General features: G+C 39.7%; 1 protein-coding gene across 25 annotated transcripts in view; it reads right to left on the reverse strand.

Moving 5' to 3' along the window:
* The window catches only part of SGR2 (shoot gravitropism 2 (SGR2)), a 51,331-nt gene extending 39,016 nt beyond the window's left edge, over positions 1 to 12,315 (reverse strand). For 16 of the 25 annotated variants that reach the window (XR_016399067.1, XR_016399069.1, XR_016399065.1 and 13 more), the window contains exons 1-4: positions 12,100 to 12,265; positions 11,132 to 11,439; positions 10,560 to 10,660; positions 988 to 1,152 (exon numbers count right to left, since the gene is read on the reverse strand). Coding sequence is in view for 12 of the 25 variants with exons in the window: in XM_088714924.2 (XP_088571050.2) it covers positions 988 to 1,152; positions 10,560 to 10,660; positions 11,132 to 11,375 (510 nt within the window). In the remaining 13 variants the exon portion in view is untranslated. Of the gene's footprint in view, positions 1 to 987; positions 1,153 to 10,559; positions 10,661 to 11,131; positions 11,440 to 12,099 lie in introns of all 25 variants that reach the window. The other 9 variants (XR_016399066.1, XR_015974903.2, XR_015974901.2 and 6 more) reach the window with 2 other exon arrangements.
* Positions 12,316 to 14,070: the final 1,755 nt, after the last annotated feature.

Genomic DNA, 14,070 nt, shown 5'->3' on the forward strand with positions numbered 1-14,070 from the left:
TGCACCAGGTCAGTTTGGTACGGGCTGAATCGCTAGGGCCAGTTTGGTACGGGCCGAAACGCCCGTTCGACCCGGTTCGGTAATTTCAAATAGTTGGTATAGCATTTGGTTTGCAACTTCTCAGATTGAATTAAACAAATAATTCCAAATAGTTGTTGATCGTCATAGGCATATTAAAATCAACAACTGATACTAAATGAGTGCTATCTGACTTTGAATTCAATCTCTAGTTGTCATTTCAGATCTAAAGAGAATTGAGTTCTGCCCATGGTCTGTCGTACCGGTCGGTACCGGCCGGTACATACCGGTACCGGATCCCACCGGTACAGTACAGCTACATAATTCAGTACCAACCGGTACCGGCCCGAACCGACCAGTCCGTACCGGTCCCAATTTTTTTTGGCTTTTAGCCCCATCGGTACAGTACCGGTTCGGTTCGGTTTGGTTCGGTACCGTACCAGTACCGATGCCCATCGGTACGTCGGTACAGTCGGTACCGCATACCTTGGTTCTGCCTAAGTTCATCATTAAGGCTAAGGAAGATTTCGTAATACTAAAAGATTGACAACATGATGCTTTGATCAGAATATTAGTTAGATCTAGGAGAACCCTTAGAAACTAATTTCATAGTTAATAACAATTACAAAAATATTAATAAGGAACTCTCCAAATGTATTCACCTATAAAAAATATTTAGAACACATCCTAACCATCAATGAAAATCATTTTAAACCATTTAAAATCATAGTAGTGTATTTGCCCAGAGGAGTTATGCAAGTACTCATTTGGACATTCCAAGCCTCCCCATTCATTCAACATGAATTATTTGTGGGAATTTTTCAAGAATGTATCTGCCATTTTGTATTTTTGTTAGCATTTAAGCTCCTGACAAATTCTAGAAAGATGACACCGATCGGATAAAAGGCAGGAGTACAAAAAAGAATCATATTCAAAAAATAATTTAATGCTTCAAGTGCAAAAGAATACCTCATAAAGGCCACCCTTTACAGGGACACCAACCCTCTCTTCCTCGACCACATACAGATCATCAGATCTAGAGCCAGAAGCCATATTAGCCGTAGAAGGGCCACTTGGACCTGCACTGCATTCTGCATATTCTCCCCACCAATGTGCAAGTAGCTCTTCTTCCCTCTAAAATTAGTAGTCCAAGAAAGAAAAAAATTACAGAACAGATATACAAAAGAATATAGCTTTTGGACAATGAAGAAAAATTTAGCACAAGCATGCATGTATTTAAGAACATGATTAGCATCCAAAGTAAAAACTGAGTCATGAATCGTGTCCACTAAAGAGAATTCCCACCTAGATGAACCAATACCAATTTAAGTGTATAATTATTAAGATATCCATACCACTAACATGAATTTATGTATTAAAGAATCTCAAAACTATGCCATATAAAACTGGAAAAGAATATATCAGCTAAACAACATGGAAAGATAGTAAAATTGAGAGGCATGCCTTGAACAGATCTGTTCGTTATGAGGGAGTGACTAGAGGCGAAAAATTTTGGTGAGGCTCTGATTTTTATTTTCCTTCCCTAAATGTGTTGTCCCTCGTACCTTGTTGCATAGCCTTGATTCAGCTACATATGGCGCATGTTGATTCCAATTTTTTGCTCTACTTCCACACATTTAACTTGACAAGAATTTGGCTGGTCAACTTCCAGCCAGCCAATTAAGTGAAACTATGTTAGCAAGCTTTGCTTGCAGTCATATCATTTATGTCAGTTATACTGGCAGATTCATGACCCCAATCCACTTGTTGGGAAAGTTGGATGGCTTGAAAGTTCTACGTTGCCATCTCTGGTAATTGGAAAACCTTAGCATCCATGAGACCCAACATCCAATAAAGTTCACTGCTACCTATCAGGGATACACTGAGACCAGCATCCTTTACAGCTCAGCATGCAAATTAGCCCCGACTGCACACTTCTTCACATAAAAAGGTATCATGATACATTAGATGAGAAAAAAAAAATCAATGGTGAAGGTGACTTCAACTTGGTAAATGAAGCATCCAGAATCACAGCCTTATGAGTAATTACTTCAAGTGAGCACCATGGAAGCACCAAAATATTTCACAATCAAGAAACCATTCTAAATGCAATTGGCAATAAGACATTCAAAGAGGAACACCTGCTCCATTAACTTAAATTATACGAGAATTCCTTTCCATCTAGGGCCTCTAATAGTCTGAAGAGGTAATTTACATCTTAATGCTCCATAAAGAAAAATTACTTAGTTCCAAAAGAGGAGAAAGCTGCTGATATATCCAGATAATCAAGAAAAAGGATCTAAAGAAACAAAGATAATGAACCAAAACTCATTAAGGCAATACATGATTTGTACCCTCCCCCTTATGATAATGCACAGGCCTAAACCCTCATATTAAAATTTTCATGCATCAAACATCTAATTAAGAATTGATCTAATTATGTAATTGCAGTTAGAATTTGACAATGTCTCGCTACAACTACAATGGAGAGGTGAAGTTGTCTTGTCCATTTGCTCAAATAGTTTCACTAGCACATATTTGTGTCTAGCTGAGTTTGGCATCGTTGTCACATTATTTCTTTAAAAAATTTAAAAACAAGTTCTATTTCTCCTTTTTTTCTTAAAATATGTGACAAACATGTTTGGTAATGACAATTGTTTTTTCTATTTTCCACAACAACAAAAAAGAAAAACATGTTTGGTAGGCAAAATGGGAAATCCCTCTAGTGGTGTTTTTCCCATAGCAGACTATCATCAAATCCAAAAGCACATGATACACAATGCCAAGCTCCTTCTCCTCTCCTTGTCTGCGGCCATTGCTGAGAAGTCCTTTGAAGCAACGACCCCCCCCCCCCAAGAACAAGAAGCACCCCGCCCTTCATCAAGGATCACCATTGGATCAAGCAAGGTTGGCGGTACCATTTCTAGCTGCCCAATTCAGCGTGTACTGAGCCGTACTGGAGACGAACTAGCACGGCTCCGGCCTTCACATTGAGAAATTGGCGAGGGAGGGGGAGGAGCGAGAAGGAAATAGAGGAAAAGAGAGAGAGGGGGGGAGGGAGGCAGAGAGAGAGAGAAGGCCGACAGAGGCATGGAGGGTCAGGGGCCTGGAGGGGCGAAGGAAGAGCTCTACCCTCCAATTTCCTTATTTTGTTCACAACAAGGGTCCAGAGGAGGGCCCTTTTTTTATTTTGAAAAAAGTAAGTGAAGTCGGCATAGGGGTTGCCAAATTCACTTACTTTTTAGCTTTTTTTGATTTTGAAAAATTAAGCGAAATCAACAAGGGGATTGTTGACTTTATTTGATTTTTTCAAAATAAAAAGGGGGGCCCCTTTGAGACCCCTGTTTTGTAAAAAATAGGAGAATGGGTGGAACCCTTCCTCCGGCGCTCTGCACCCCTCTCCGGCCCTTCACTGACCTCCGCCAGCCTTCGCCGGCCTTCTCCCTCTCTCTCCCTCTTCCTCCCCCTCTCTCCCTCCCCCTCTCTGTATTTTCCTCTCTCTCGTTCTCCCTCTTCCCCGCCCTCTCCGGCTTTCCTGTCACTATGGGCCTAGCACAAAACGGCAAGCAACCAATATGGGCCTCCAATATCGACATAACGATCCTTGAAATCAAGCCAAGTACAACAAGTTCAAGATCCACAGCCTCCTCGAGGCCATGTCCACCACTCTGACTGCATTTACTTCGATTTGCAAAACCAAAACCATGTAGCTAAAAATCTAAACATAAATCAATTTGTATCATACAGCAAAAGCTATAGAATTCAAAATTCTATTCCATTACGAGATAAATCCAACACCAACAGCATCTAGGATCAGCGTCCAAGAGCTTCCTCATCGTCGACACATTATTCTGGTAGGTGTGCCACGAGATCAGTTGTGGGGCCCACCCTCAACTTCTACATCTGCTTCTCCATTGACATCGCCTCCTACCCCCACTCGCCTTAAGATCTGCTACAAACCACCACAACCCACTTTACAGTGCTCTTGGCAGCCACCCCTACATGGTGGCAAATGGGTCGGGCCGAACAAAACATAGGCCAGCTCGGATACATAGATGAAAATCTATCAACTTGAACCTAACTTGCTTACTAAATGGGTCAAAAAACCACATCCAAACTTGACCATTTTATTAAACACGTTGAAAAAAAGTTAAATGGGTTAAATGGTTAAACATCACCACCCTTCACCGTGCCACCATGCCCGTGGCCCCTCTAGTTACCCCCCTCCAGTGCCTCACCTCCTTCAATGCCTCCACCCTTGCCTCCATTCTCCTCCCCCACCCCCCAACCTCCTCTCCACCCTCCGCTTTCCCTACCCCCTTCGCAGCACCGCCCACCTCGCCTTCATCTGCACCCTCCCCTAAATTTTCCTTTGTCCATGCCATACCAATCATCATCATTTATCACCCTCACTCAATCTCATCGGAACCTATACTTGAGGTCGAGGCCTCAAGCACCAGGATCAATCCACTCTAGCAGCTATCCAATAGGATTGAATAGAGGAGGACGTGCCTTGTAAGGTCTCCTATAAGGAGGCACAGGCCGCAACACAACCTCCCCACCGTCCGCCACATCCATGTCCACCTCCTTGCCCTCAATCTTGCTTCTCCGCTCCAAGATCCATGCTTGGCGACACCCACCTCATCCTCTCCTCCTCTACTGCAATTCGCCCCAACCTTCCTCTCTCTCCCTCATCTGCACCCTTGTCACCATCGGCCGCCGCCACCCCGCCTTCCTCCTCCACATGTTTTTTTTCCTTTTTTCTCTCTTAGTTTCTATTAACTCGCATGGAATGGCATGATTAAAAATTGGACTGAAGGCAAGTAATAGGGAACCAATTGCATCTAGGCACACAATGGAGTCCGACACCATGAGTACTTGAAGTCAAGTTGTTGGGGAAGAGGCCGAAGGGTTCCTATATGGCGGGGGTGGAATTGACTTGGTGATGGCCGCAGGACTAGCAACCCCCCTTGTTGAGCCACCAACAAAAGGGAAACCCTGGCGAGGCAGCGGTGACTACGAAGGAGGAGGAGAGAAAGGAGAGGGAAAGGAGGAGAGTTTCGGGAGAGAAGGGACGAAGAGAAGAAAGAAACAAATTGTAAGAGTATCGCTTGATTTGATAAGTTAGTTTCGTGGTTCAAAAGTTATTTTTAGAAATAATAGAAGGAAGAATTTTTGTCACTTTGAATTTTTCGATTAATTCTAGAAGTCACTTTTAAAGATATCGAATTTCGTGTTTTCACTTTTAAGAATAAAAAATAGGAAAAAGTGATACCAAACAAGGCCTAAGAATCTAGTTCCTTACCCCTAAAATTGTCATGACAGTTTGATATAACAGTCAAGCATCATACACTATAGCAGCCTTTCATCTCAAACCCTACATTTCATATGATTTATATAAATGTCAAGATTTTATATAGCTGCTCTGATTTCAAGTCATCCCATTAATAACGGCTATTATTCAACTTTGCGGAGTTCGGAATTCAAATCATATCTTCCTACCAATTTGAGCAAATATCTTTATTATATGGAAATTTATTTGAGGATCACGGTAAATTTTCCCAATTATGACCATTATTTCATGTTATAGCAGCTAAATACAACCATCATAACAGCCATAACTCAATTTATGAAAATATCCAGCCAACAAACGTAACAGCCATTATTTTTGGGATCATGGTAAAAAGTATTTTCCACAGTCTATTATTTTGGGACATCAACATTAAAACCTCAATTATTACAGCTAAGGGTGAGTCTCAATAGTTCAATTACATTGCCGTTGTTTGTGCATGACAACCACAAAGGTACGAATTATCATTACGCATTAGAACAGAGACTTTGCACCTTTACATGATTGCATTCTTATAAATTGTTAGCCAGGCTTAAGAATAGACCAGTTAAAATGATTCTATTGACTATCAAAATAGTTGCTCTTCTTGAACATGATATTGGCTCCAACTTGTCAAGGGGAATTTGATAGTGTTTCAATCAAGGATTGAAAAATGGAGGTAAGTGTACCAAAAAAAATGGAGGTAAGTTACATACCAATCAGCAGTTCACAAGTTACACACTATAAACAAGAATTGTACAAGTTGGCTTGTGCCATCACCAACCGATATAAATAAGCAAAAACTAACGAAAAAGAAAAAAAGAAGTGCACCAAGCGATACAAGAAATATGAGTTGGGTGAGGGCAATTTACCTCTAGAACAATTTTAAGGGTGTCATGTACCACTCCAACCAGTACAATATGCAATGAGTAGTACATGTTTGTTTCTAGCAGTGCCTTAATCCTGGGTTTCAATAAAGTTCGTATAAGTATATATATGTTTGTGGAGTTATTGAAGGAAATATTTCTCTGGTGTCAAAATCTATGACTTAGGACCAAGATGCATGTAGGTTATAGGTTAGATAATGTACAGGTATCAGGGACTAATTTCAAGATATTAGAATATAAGAGGATCCTCCACATTCTCATAAAAAAGGGGAATTCTCACGATAACCCTGAATACAATGAATTCAACATAACATCATCTTCCTAGGTCCCTTACATTTTAGGCACAAGTAACAATGTGAGATGTAATGAAATTGATTAGTCTATAGTCAATCATGTCTCCATCGAGGATTGCGGAACCGAGCCGTACCGGCCGGTTCAGCCCGAACCGAGCCGACCCGGTACCAAACCAGTCAGCGACTGGTACGGGTCTTGGTACCGGTTCGATGAACTTGGTCTCCATTAGTCCCAAGATTTTAAATACTAGGACCAAACCCTATACTTCCATCGTAATTGTATTGTATAGGCATGACACTTGTACCAACGATACATACCAAAACTGATAGCATCAAAGAGAATGTAAAACATCAATATCAATCATACTTTCATCGCCATCAATATGCATCTATATGGAACAGTATGAGCTGGTATGACAAATAAGTACCAATACATATGGTTTCAGCATTCAAATATCTCATACCAATGCCACTTTTGCATCAAAATAGTATAGTACTAACAACACCATACCAAACTCCCAGTTTTAAAATCCCCTGGAATTCCTATATTGGAATCACAAATTCAATCAAGAGAATAATAGATTCCTATACCATGAACTAGTTTATTCTGGGACACCATAATCACCTAACAAGACACTAAAGGATTGTTTGGAATCCAAAAGATTTTATTGGTCTAATTAGATCTTAGTGGGGTCTTCTATTTTAAAAATACATAGAAGTGGCTCTATGAGATCACAACAATCGGTCGACACTTACTCCCTATTTTTCGAGGATCGTTAATCCATTTTTTCCAAGGTAATTGATTTTATCCCCTAAAAATAAAACTAGTTATTGCCTACCTTCCTTGATCTCTTCCACCCACCCTAATTCATAAATGTTTTTAAATAAAATCCTCCCAACAAAAGATCTTATCAGACCAACACAATTTTCCAACACCCAAATAGAACCTCAGTGCTAGACCTATTTGAAGCCTTGCCTTTATGCTTATACCTGTACATAATGGGGCATCAATTTTTTCTGGGCTTTAAGCTTAACAGAGGTGATAATTCTTGATCATATCATTAAGAGTGCAAGGAACTCACCTCTACTTCTGGTAGAGCTTTATAAGTATACAAAGTAAAAAACAAATTAACCAGCCAACTCAACATAAAATGCTTGGTGTAGCTGACCAATTATAATTACATTACAGCTCTTGCTTGCTTTTACTTCATAAATAAAGCTCACCCTATAATCCCCAAATAAATATCTTTTGATTTGATTTTTATCATGAATACCTGTCAAATGCCTTTTTTTTACTACCTCTCAGCTTAACGTAAAATATCAAAATACTAGTTCTACTACAACTGAGCTGTTATAGACCATAAACATCCTCATAACCTTTGAAAGGCTGGAATTTCTTTCCTTTTATCATTCCATACACTATAAAAGGCTGGCATTTCTTTCCTTTTATCATTCATATCTTTAACAACAGCACATCCCTTCCACATATCACACAAATTTCTTACTCATTACGCTAAATGCAATTTCTCAAGGCATAAATCAAGCACAACCATTAACACTTTGCAAATACTTCTCTTGAAACGCAAACATGTCTCTCACCACATAACCTTCAAACAAACAAGCAGCACCATTCTTTTCCTTCTCCAATCACCTCCATTCCTACTCCATATAATTGAAGGCCTATGATTTCAGGTTTTTACATTTACTCATACCATCCATCTAAAGAGGTATTTTTGATTTCATGTCATACTTATTCTTATCCTGCTAGTATTTATACCTATGAACATCAAAGGTGCTCTCACATCCCACTACCTATACATAATACCAAATCTTGACACTGTTTGCATACTCCAAAGGTGCATTTTATAGTTCCATCTTCTATTTTGTGCAGAATGGCACAGTTTATGATCAACAACCTCCAAATTCACAACTATCTTCTCTCTGCAAAATACCCATAATTTTTTGCATCATTCGGTCTTATCAGGATAAGCAGGCCATATGCGGATCGATAGCAGTCCACATGGCAGGAGATGATAGCTTTGGAATTTGTTGGACTCGAAACCACATGCCTCTTCTTTCACATTTAAATTTTGTTTGCTGCAAGTGGACTTACAAGTTCAAGATTGACTTCAAGAATTATAATTTTAAAAAACCGTATAACTCTCGCATAAAGGTTGCAAATTCACTAAAATAATAACAGCAGGACCTTTGCTGAAGTTGTTATCAAATGACACATTAATTATTTCTCAAATTCACCTGAAAAGCTCCTTTTCACAATGATTGAAACAAGATCCACATGCATAACCCACCTAATCCTTTGCATATGCATTTAACTGTTTCTGTGCTCCTTGATTTAATGGAAACTACTTGTAGTTGAATTCTCAAAACTTGAAGGAATCATCCTTCAGGCTGGCCTTATTATGCTATGCCAGAATATACTCTTCCTCGTCTCAAGTTACCCATTTATATTTATGTCAATGATCATGATGCTGCAAACTCTACTGGGATACAATCTTCAAAAAATATATTTGCACAAGTTTGGTCTAAGCACATTATTGTTCACTTTCCAAGAATATAAATTCTGGATCTAATTTTCCCTACATGCTTAGCTAATAATTCGATCCTTTTATTGTAAATGAGTTTAATCTCAATAGAGCCTAACAATTGAAAGTCTCCTCATGGCACCACCCTCTTATCAGCAAATAGTTCAAGGTTCGCCGAATCGGTATCGATGGTCATACTAGCCACCCTCAGTATAGTACAATACCAATATGTACTATACTGAGCCGAAGATGAACAATCAAGAGAAAAGGAGGGGAGAGAGGGAGAAATTCTAACCCTAACCCTATAAGGAGGAGAACCAGAGAGGAGAGAGAAGGTGAAAGGGAGAAAGAGGGAGAGGGAGGGTAAGAGGAAGAAGGAAAGTGACAAGGAGAGAGGCATACCACTTCGAACACGCTGAAGGGAACGACATTAGTGTCGACGTCAATCAAGGACGACAACATTGGCTAGAGTTCAAAGAAGTGGGAAGAAGGAGAGATCGAAGTCAACATAGTCGGGGTAATCAATGGGTAAGGAATTTTACCATAATGAGCGGAACTGCTCTGATTGGCCGAACCGTCCCAATTACTAGCCGATTTAGTTTGGTACACCCTGAACTGCCTAGTTTAGCATGGTTCAGCATACCTTGGCTCATACAGAACCTAGTCCATCCTACTACTTGGATCCAACATTGCTTACATGCATCTGTTCATCAAATATTTCTCTATGTTCTGTTAACTAATGATGACCTACGTGATTGTTTACCATGCAGTAGTTGCATCATACTTTAATCCTACTAGACCTATTATGGTGACATATAGGCATGCAATACTACTTTGAAGATCTAAGAATTCTACTGCTAGATACAACAAACTCAAATATGACCTTCCTGTTTCTGAGAAAGGCAAGAACAGAACTGTAATAACATAAAATAATGCATTAAGATCAATTGTCACATCCGCTGTTTCACCCTAGCATTATAATCACCAGGCCCTTTGTCAACTCTTCATCTAATTAGTGTCTTTACAGAGTCTCAAACTTCACATGTTCTAGCTGGAGAAATTCTCAAAGCATGATTCACTCAGAGTGGGACACCACAGAAGAATGTGTTTGCTAGGTAAATTGCAACAATGCTGTTGCATGAGTGACTGAAACATTTTTTTCCTGCACATTTTGATATATTGTTGCTAAGTATTCATGCTTTCTTTCTCCTTGTTCCACATTATTTGAATCTCTTATAGGTGGATGTCAGTGCATGTATGGACTAAAAACATAAAGATTCCCTACAAGTAGCATGTAGGAGTTCAGCGAGAATGACCTACCAAAATAATCTGATAAAAGACTAGAAATAAACATAATGTATAAATACAAAGCTTAAGCTCACAACAGAAAATGATTTATGAGAAAGATAGCATGCCAAGACGCTATTAATTAAGACCACGTAATTTTTCTCAAAAAACAGAACCCAATTCTGTAGTAGGAAATAATTACCTGTAAGAAAGAAGCCTCAAGTGCAAGTGAGTCTCTCATACTAAATCGGAAATAATCACTTTTCCCCACGATTTCTGTTTGAGGAACTGAAGCTGCAAGCTCTGTAAAATAAACAAAATTTTAACAACTATACTAAAACATATGTTATCCATAGCTTGCAGCAGCAACTACAATTCTCATATAGACCCACCACTATTCATGTCAACAAGGCGTCATGTAAAGGGAAAACAAAAGCATAATTGCCACTTCTACTAAAACAGCATTTGTTCATGATCAGCTTCCAAGTTGCTATATGGTGATTTCAATTTTTTTCCATGGTCATAAAAGCTTCCAGCAGAACTCAAGAAAAGAATGGAATGCAGAGGAACAGTGCTAGAAAATAGAAATGGTGTCGGCACTTGCTAGATATTTATAGTCTCTTGAGGCTTCATATGTTTTTAACATAATTGCAACTAGCGAGAGCATCTGCGCCTAAAGAGTTTCAACTATTTGCATCTAGAAGCCAGCTTCATATGGATCGAATCTGAAACTACAAGCTAAAATATAAATCAATCTCAAATATACTAACTGACCTTTCTCTGCTAGAGGCACTTTGCAGAAGTACCAACGGACATCCTCCCCATCAGATGGGCTCTTTGTCTGTGCAAGATACTTCTGCCGACCCTTGCAGTGTTCAATCACATCTTCCAATCTGGCTATGTTAGAAGGAGTGTTCTTCAACAAATCCGGTGAAGTCTCTTCCACCTGACTAAAACTAGCTGCCTCCGACACTGAAGCTATTGCTTCATTCTCACGTCTTTTTTCAAGATTTGCCATTAGAACAATCTTACAGCAGCTTAATAAGAGTACAGAGCCGAAAATCTAGCTGGAAGCCTCTGAGCTAGCCAAAAATAATAGGAAAACAAAAGGATTATCAAGCGATGCCCAAGCAAATTTTCGGACTATTTAAAAAAAAAAAAATCCAACAACGTAAATCGAGTTAGTGAGTATTCCTCAATCTTGACAAGAAAAGAACTGAAAAACTTAAGAGCCGCCCGACGTCGCTGAAACGAAATTAGAAGAAAAGAAACAGGAAACATGATGAAAAGGAAGGAATTCAGATGAGTGAAAAGTCTAACAAGAAAATAAAGCCAAACCTAAAATTAAAGAAGGGTAAAGGAAAAGCATGAAATTTAATGAACTTAGCGCACCCTGCAAACCATCGAAGGTAAGCTAAAACCCTAAAAATACAAGAGGAGAGGATAAATTTCTCAAAATCCGCCTATCAAATCGAGTAGATGCCGATACAAAGCAAACCCAGATCAAAAATAACCATTCAAACAAGACAAGAACGGATCTTGATCCAAAAACAGGAAAACGTTCGACGCTAGAACTATTGCACAACGATAATTGACCTAAAACCTCCTCTCCCAAAACCAAATGAAACTGGTTAAAAGATACAAAAAAGAAAACGAAAACACGCCGCAGGGACGAATCCCATGCAAGAAAGAGCGAGATCGCAAGCAATTAACGCAGAGATCCAGCAGCGGAGAAAGCTTACCGCGCGATCACGGAACGAGGCAAATGGGGATAGAAGGGCGGAGAGAAGGGAAGGAGAGTTAGGTTAGGGTTTGAACGACGGGTTGGGAATTTGGTACTTAGGAGAAGAGCCGAGGGGAGAACGGCGGTTGCGTCGAAAAGGAAAGGTGAACGGTTATCGGTCCCCCGCCGCCACCGAAAACGCACAGAGTTTATTCTTTTTTCTTTTTTCTTTTCCAAGTTATTGTAAAACTCTAGCTGTTACAAAGGTGGCTCAGGTCCGTTCAACCGAGGGCATCAAAGAATCTGAACGGTATATCTCCGTGGCCATTTGAAAGTTATCAAGAGGGGAATAACGGCTCTTTCTATTTGGAGTCTGATTGGACAACACAGAAGGATTAGGCTTGGATTTATGATGCATTGGTGAAGTGGACAGTCTATTTGCATATAGCTTACATTAATTCAACACTTCTTAAATTTAAATTTTCATGTATTTTCTTTGCTTCCTACTGGATGCTGATAGCATAAGGTTGAAACTTTGATTCATATTGGTCTGTGGACTACGACTTGTTCCATATCTCTGCACCTATTCAAAGGTTATCAAAAGCAAGATCAAATTTTTTATAATTTTAGGTAAAAAAATCTAAAGAAGTGTTTGTATACCAGTTAAAAAATGAGTATAATTTATCAGTTTACATGGACAACAAATATTTTAAAATTTGATAAGTCAAAGTAGATTTTTTATGGAAAATAAATTCGGGAGATTGATTTTGATTATATATATATATATATATATATATATATATATATAAAAGAGTGGTTGCCTGCATCTATATACAAGATTTACAGGGTGCCACTGTCGATTGGGCGGTACTACAGGGACGAGGTTCTGTGTAATGTGGTAAACATGGATGCATGCCATGGTGTACTAGGACGTTCATGGCAGTATGATATGGATATTACATACAGGGGTCGAGATATCACTTATATGTTTCATTGGCAATGTAAGAAGATTCTACTAGTGCCAGGGAATGAAAGTACTACCCCCGAAGCTTCTAAAGTGGAGGGGAAGTCTTTTCTCATTGTATCAAAGGAGGTAGGTGAATTGATCGAAAATCAGCTATATCTAAACAATAACTCGAGGACGAGTTGTTTTCAAGTGGAGAGGGCTGATGCAGGACAGGTCCTTCCCCATCGAATAGGACCTTCTTCCCATCGAACAATAACCGTGGAACAGGGGAATAGAGCGTTGGACGTGGAAGATCTCTGGAATTCAGGGTGTGGTAGGGATGAACGTCATTAAAACCCAGCCGTGGAGCCGTGATTAGGAGTTCTTTTTGTTTTAGAATTATATTTTGGTTGGACCGAGTGTGGAGTCTTTGTGGATTGCTGAATTATGTTTGTTTTGGATTTGGATTAAGTTGGGATTAGAAGTTTTGTTGGTTTGGGTTTAGCTTTCTTTGGGTCCAAAGGTATTAGGCTGTCTTTGTGATCCTATATAAGGATCGTAGGAAGGGGCTGTGCCCTTCTTCTTGGTTTTTTTTTTTTTTTTTTTTTTTTTTTCCAGCCGTCGTGAATGAAGAGAGGAGCGCTTGAGGCTTCAGCGTATCCCCTATATATTTTCCCGTGCCCTGTTTTTCCACAAAACCGAGTTTGGATTGATTTGTTTTGCTTCGTTGGACCTCCTGCTTGGACGCCTTGATACAGGCCTTTACAGGACGATCCAACACCCACGGCAGCCTTTTTTGAGGATTGATTCTCCTTCCAAAGCAGGGTTCCGCGTGATCTTCGCGGCGTTCACCAAGTTCTGAGTTTTCCTCAGTTCTGACAGCGTTGCGTCTTCCTTCTTTTCTCCACGCTCCCGCATCATTTTCCTCCTGTTCACGCTCCACAGATAGGTGGCTATGATTACTACAGACAAGTATAGCCATTGAACACCCAGTCACCCAACTCTGTGAACCATAATGATGTGCAGCCACAAGCTCCAGGTTAT

Source organism: Phoenix dactylifera, chromosome 2 (assembly GCF_051530095.1).
Source record: "Phoenix dactylifera cultivar Ajwa chromosome 2, Ajwa_hap1_PhDact_Kaust_v1.1, whole genome shotgun sequence".
Classification (NCBI taxonomy): domain Eukaryota; kingdom Viridiplantae; phylum Streptophyta; class Magnoliopsida; order Arecales; family Arecaceae; genus Phoenix; species Phoenix dactylifera.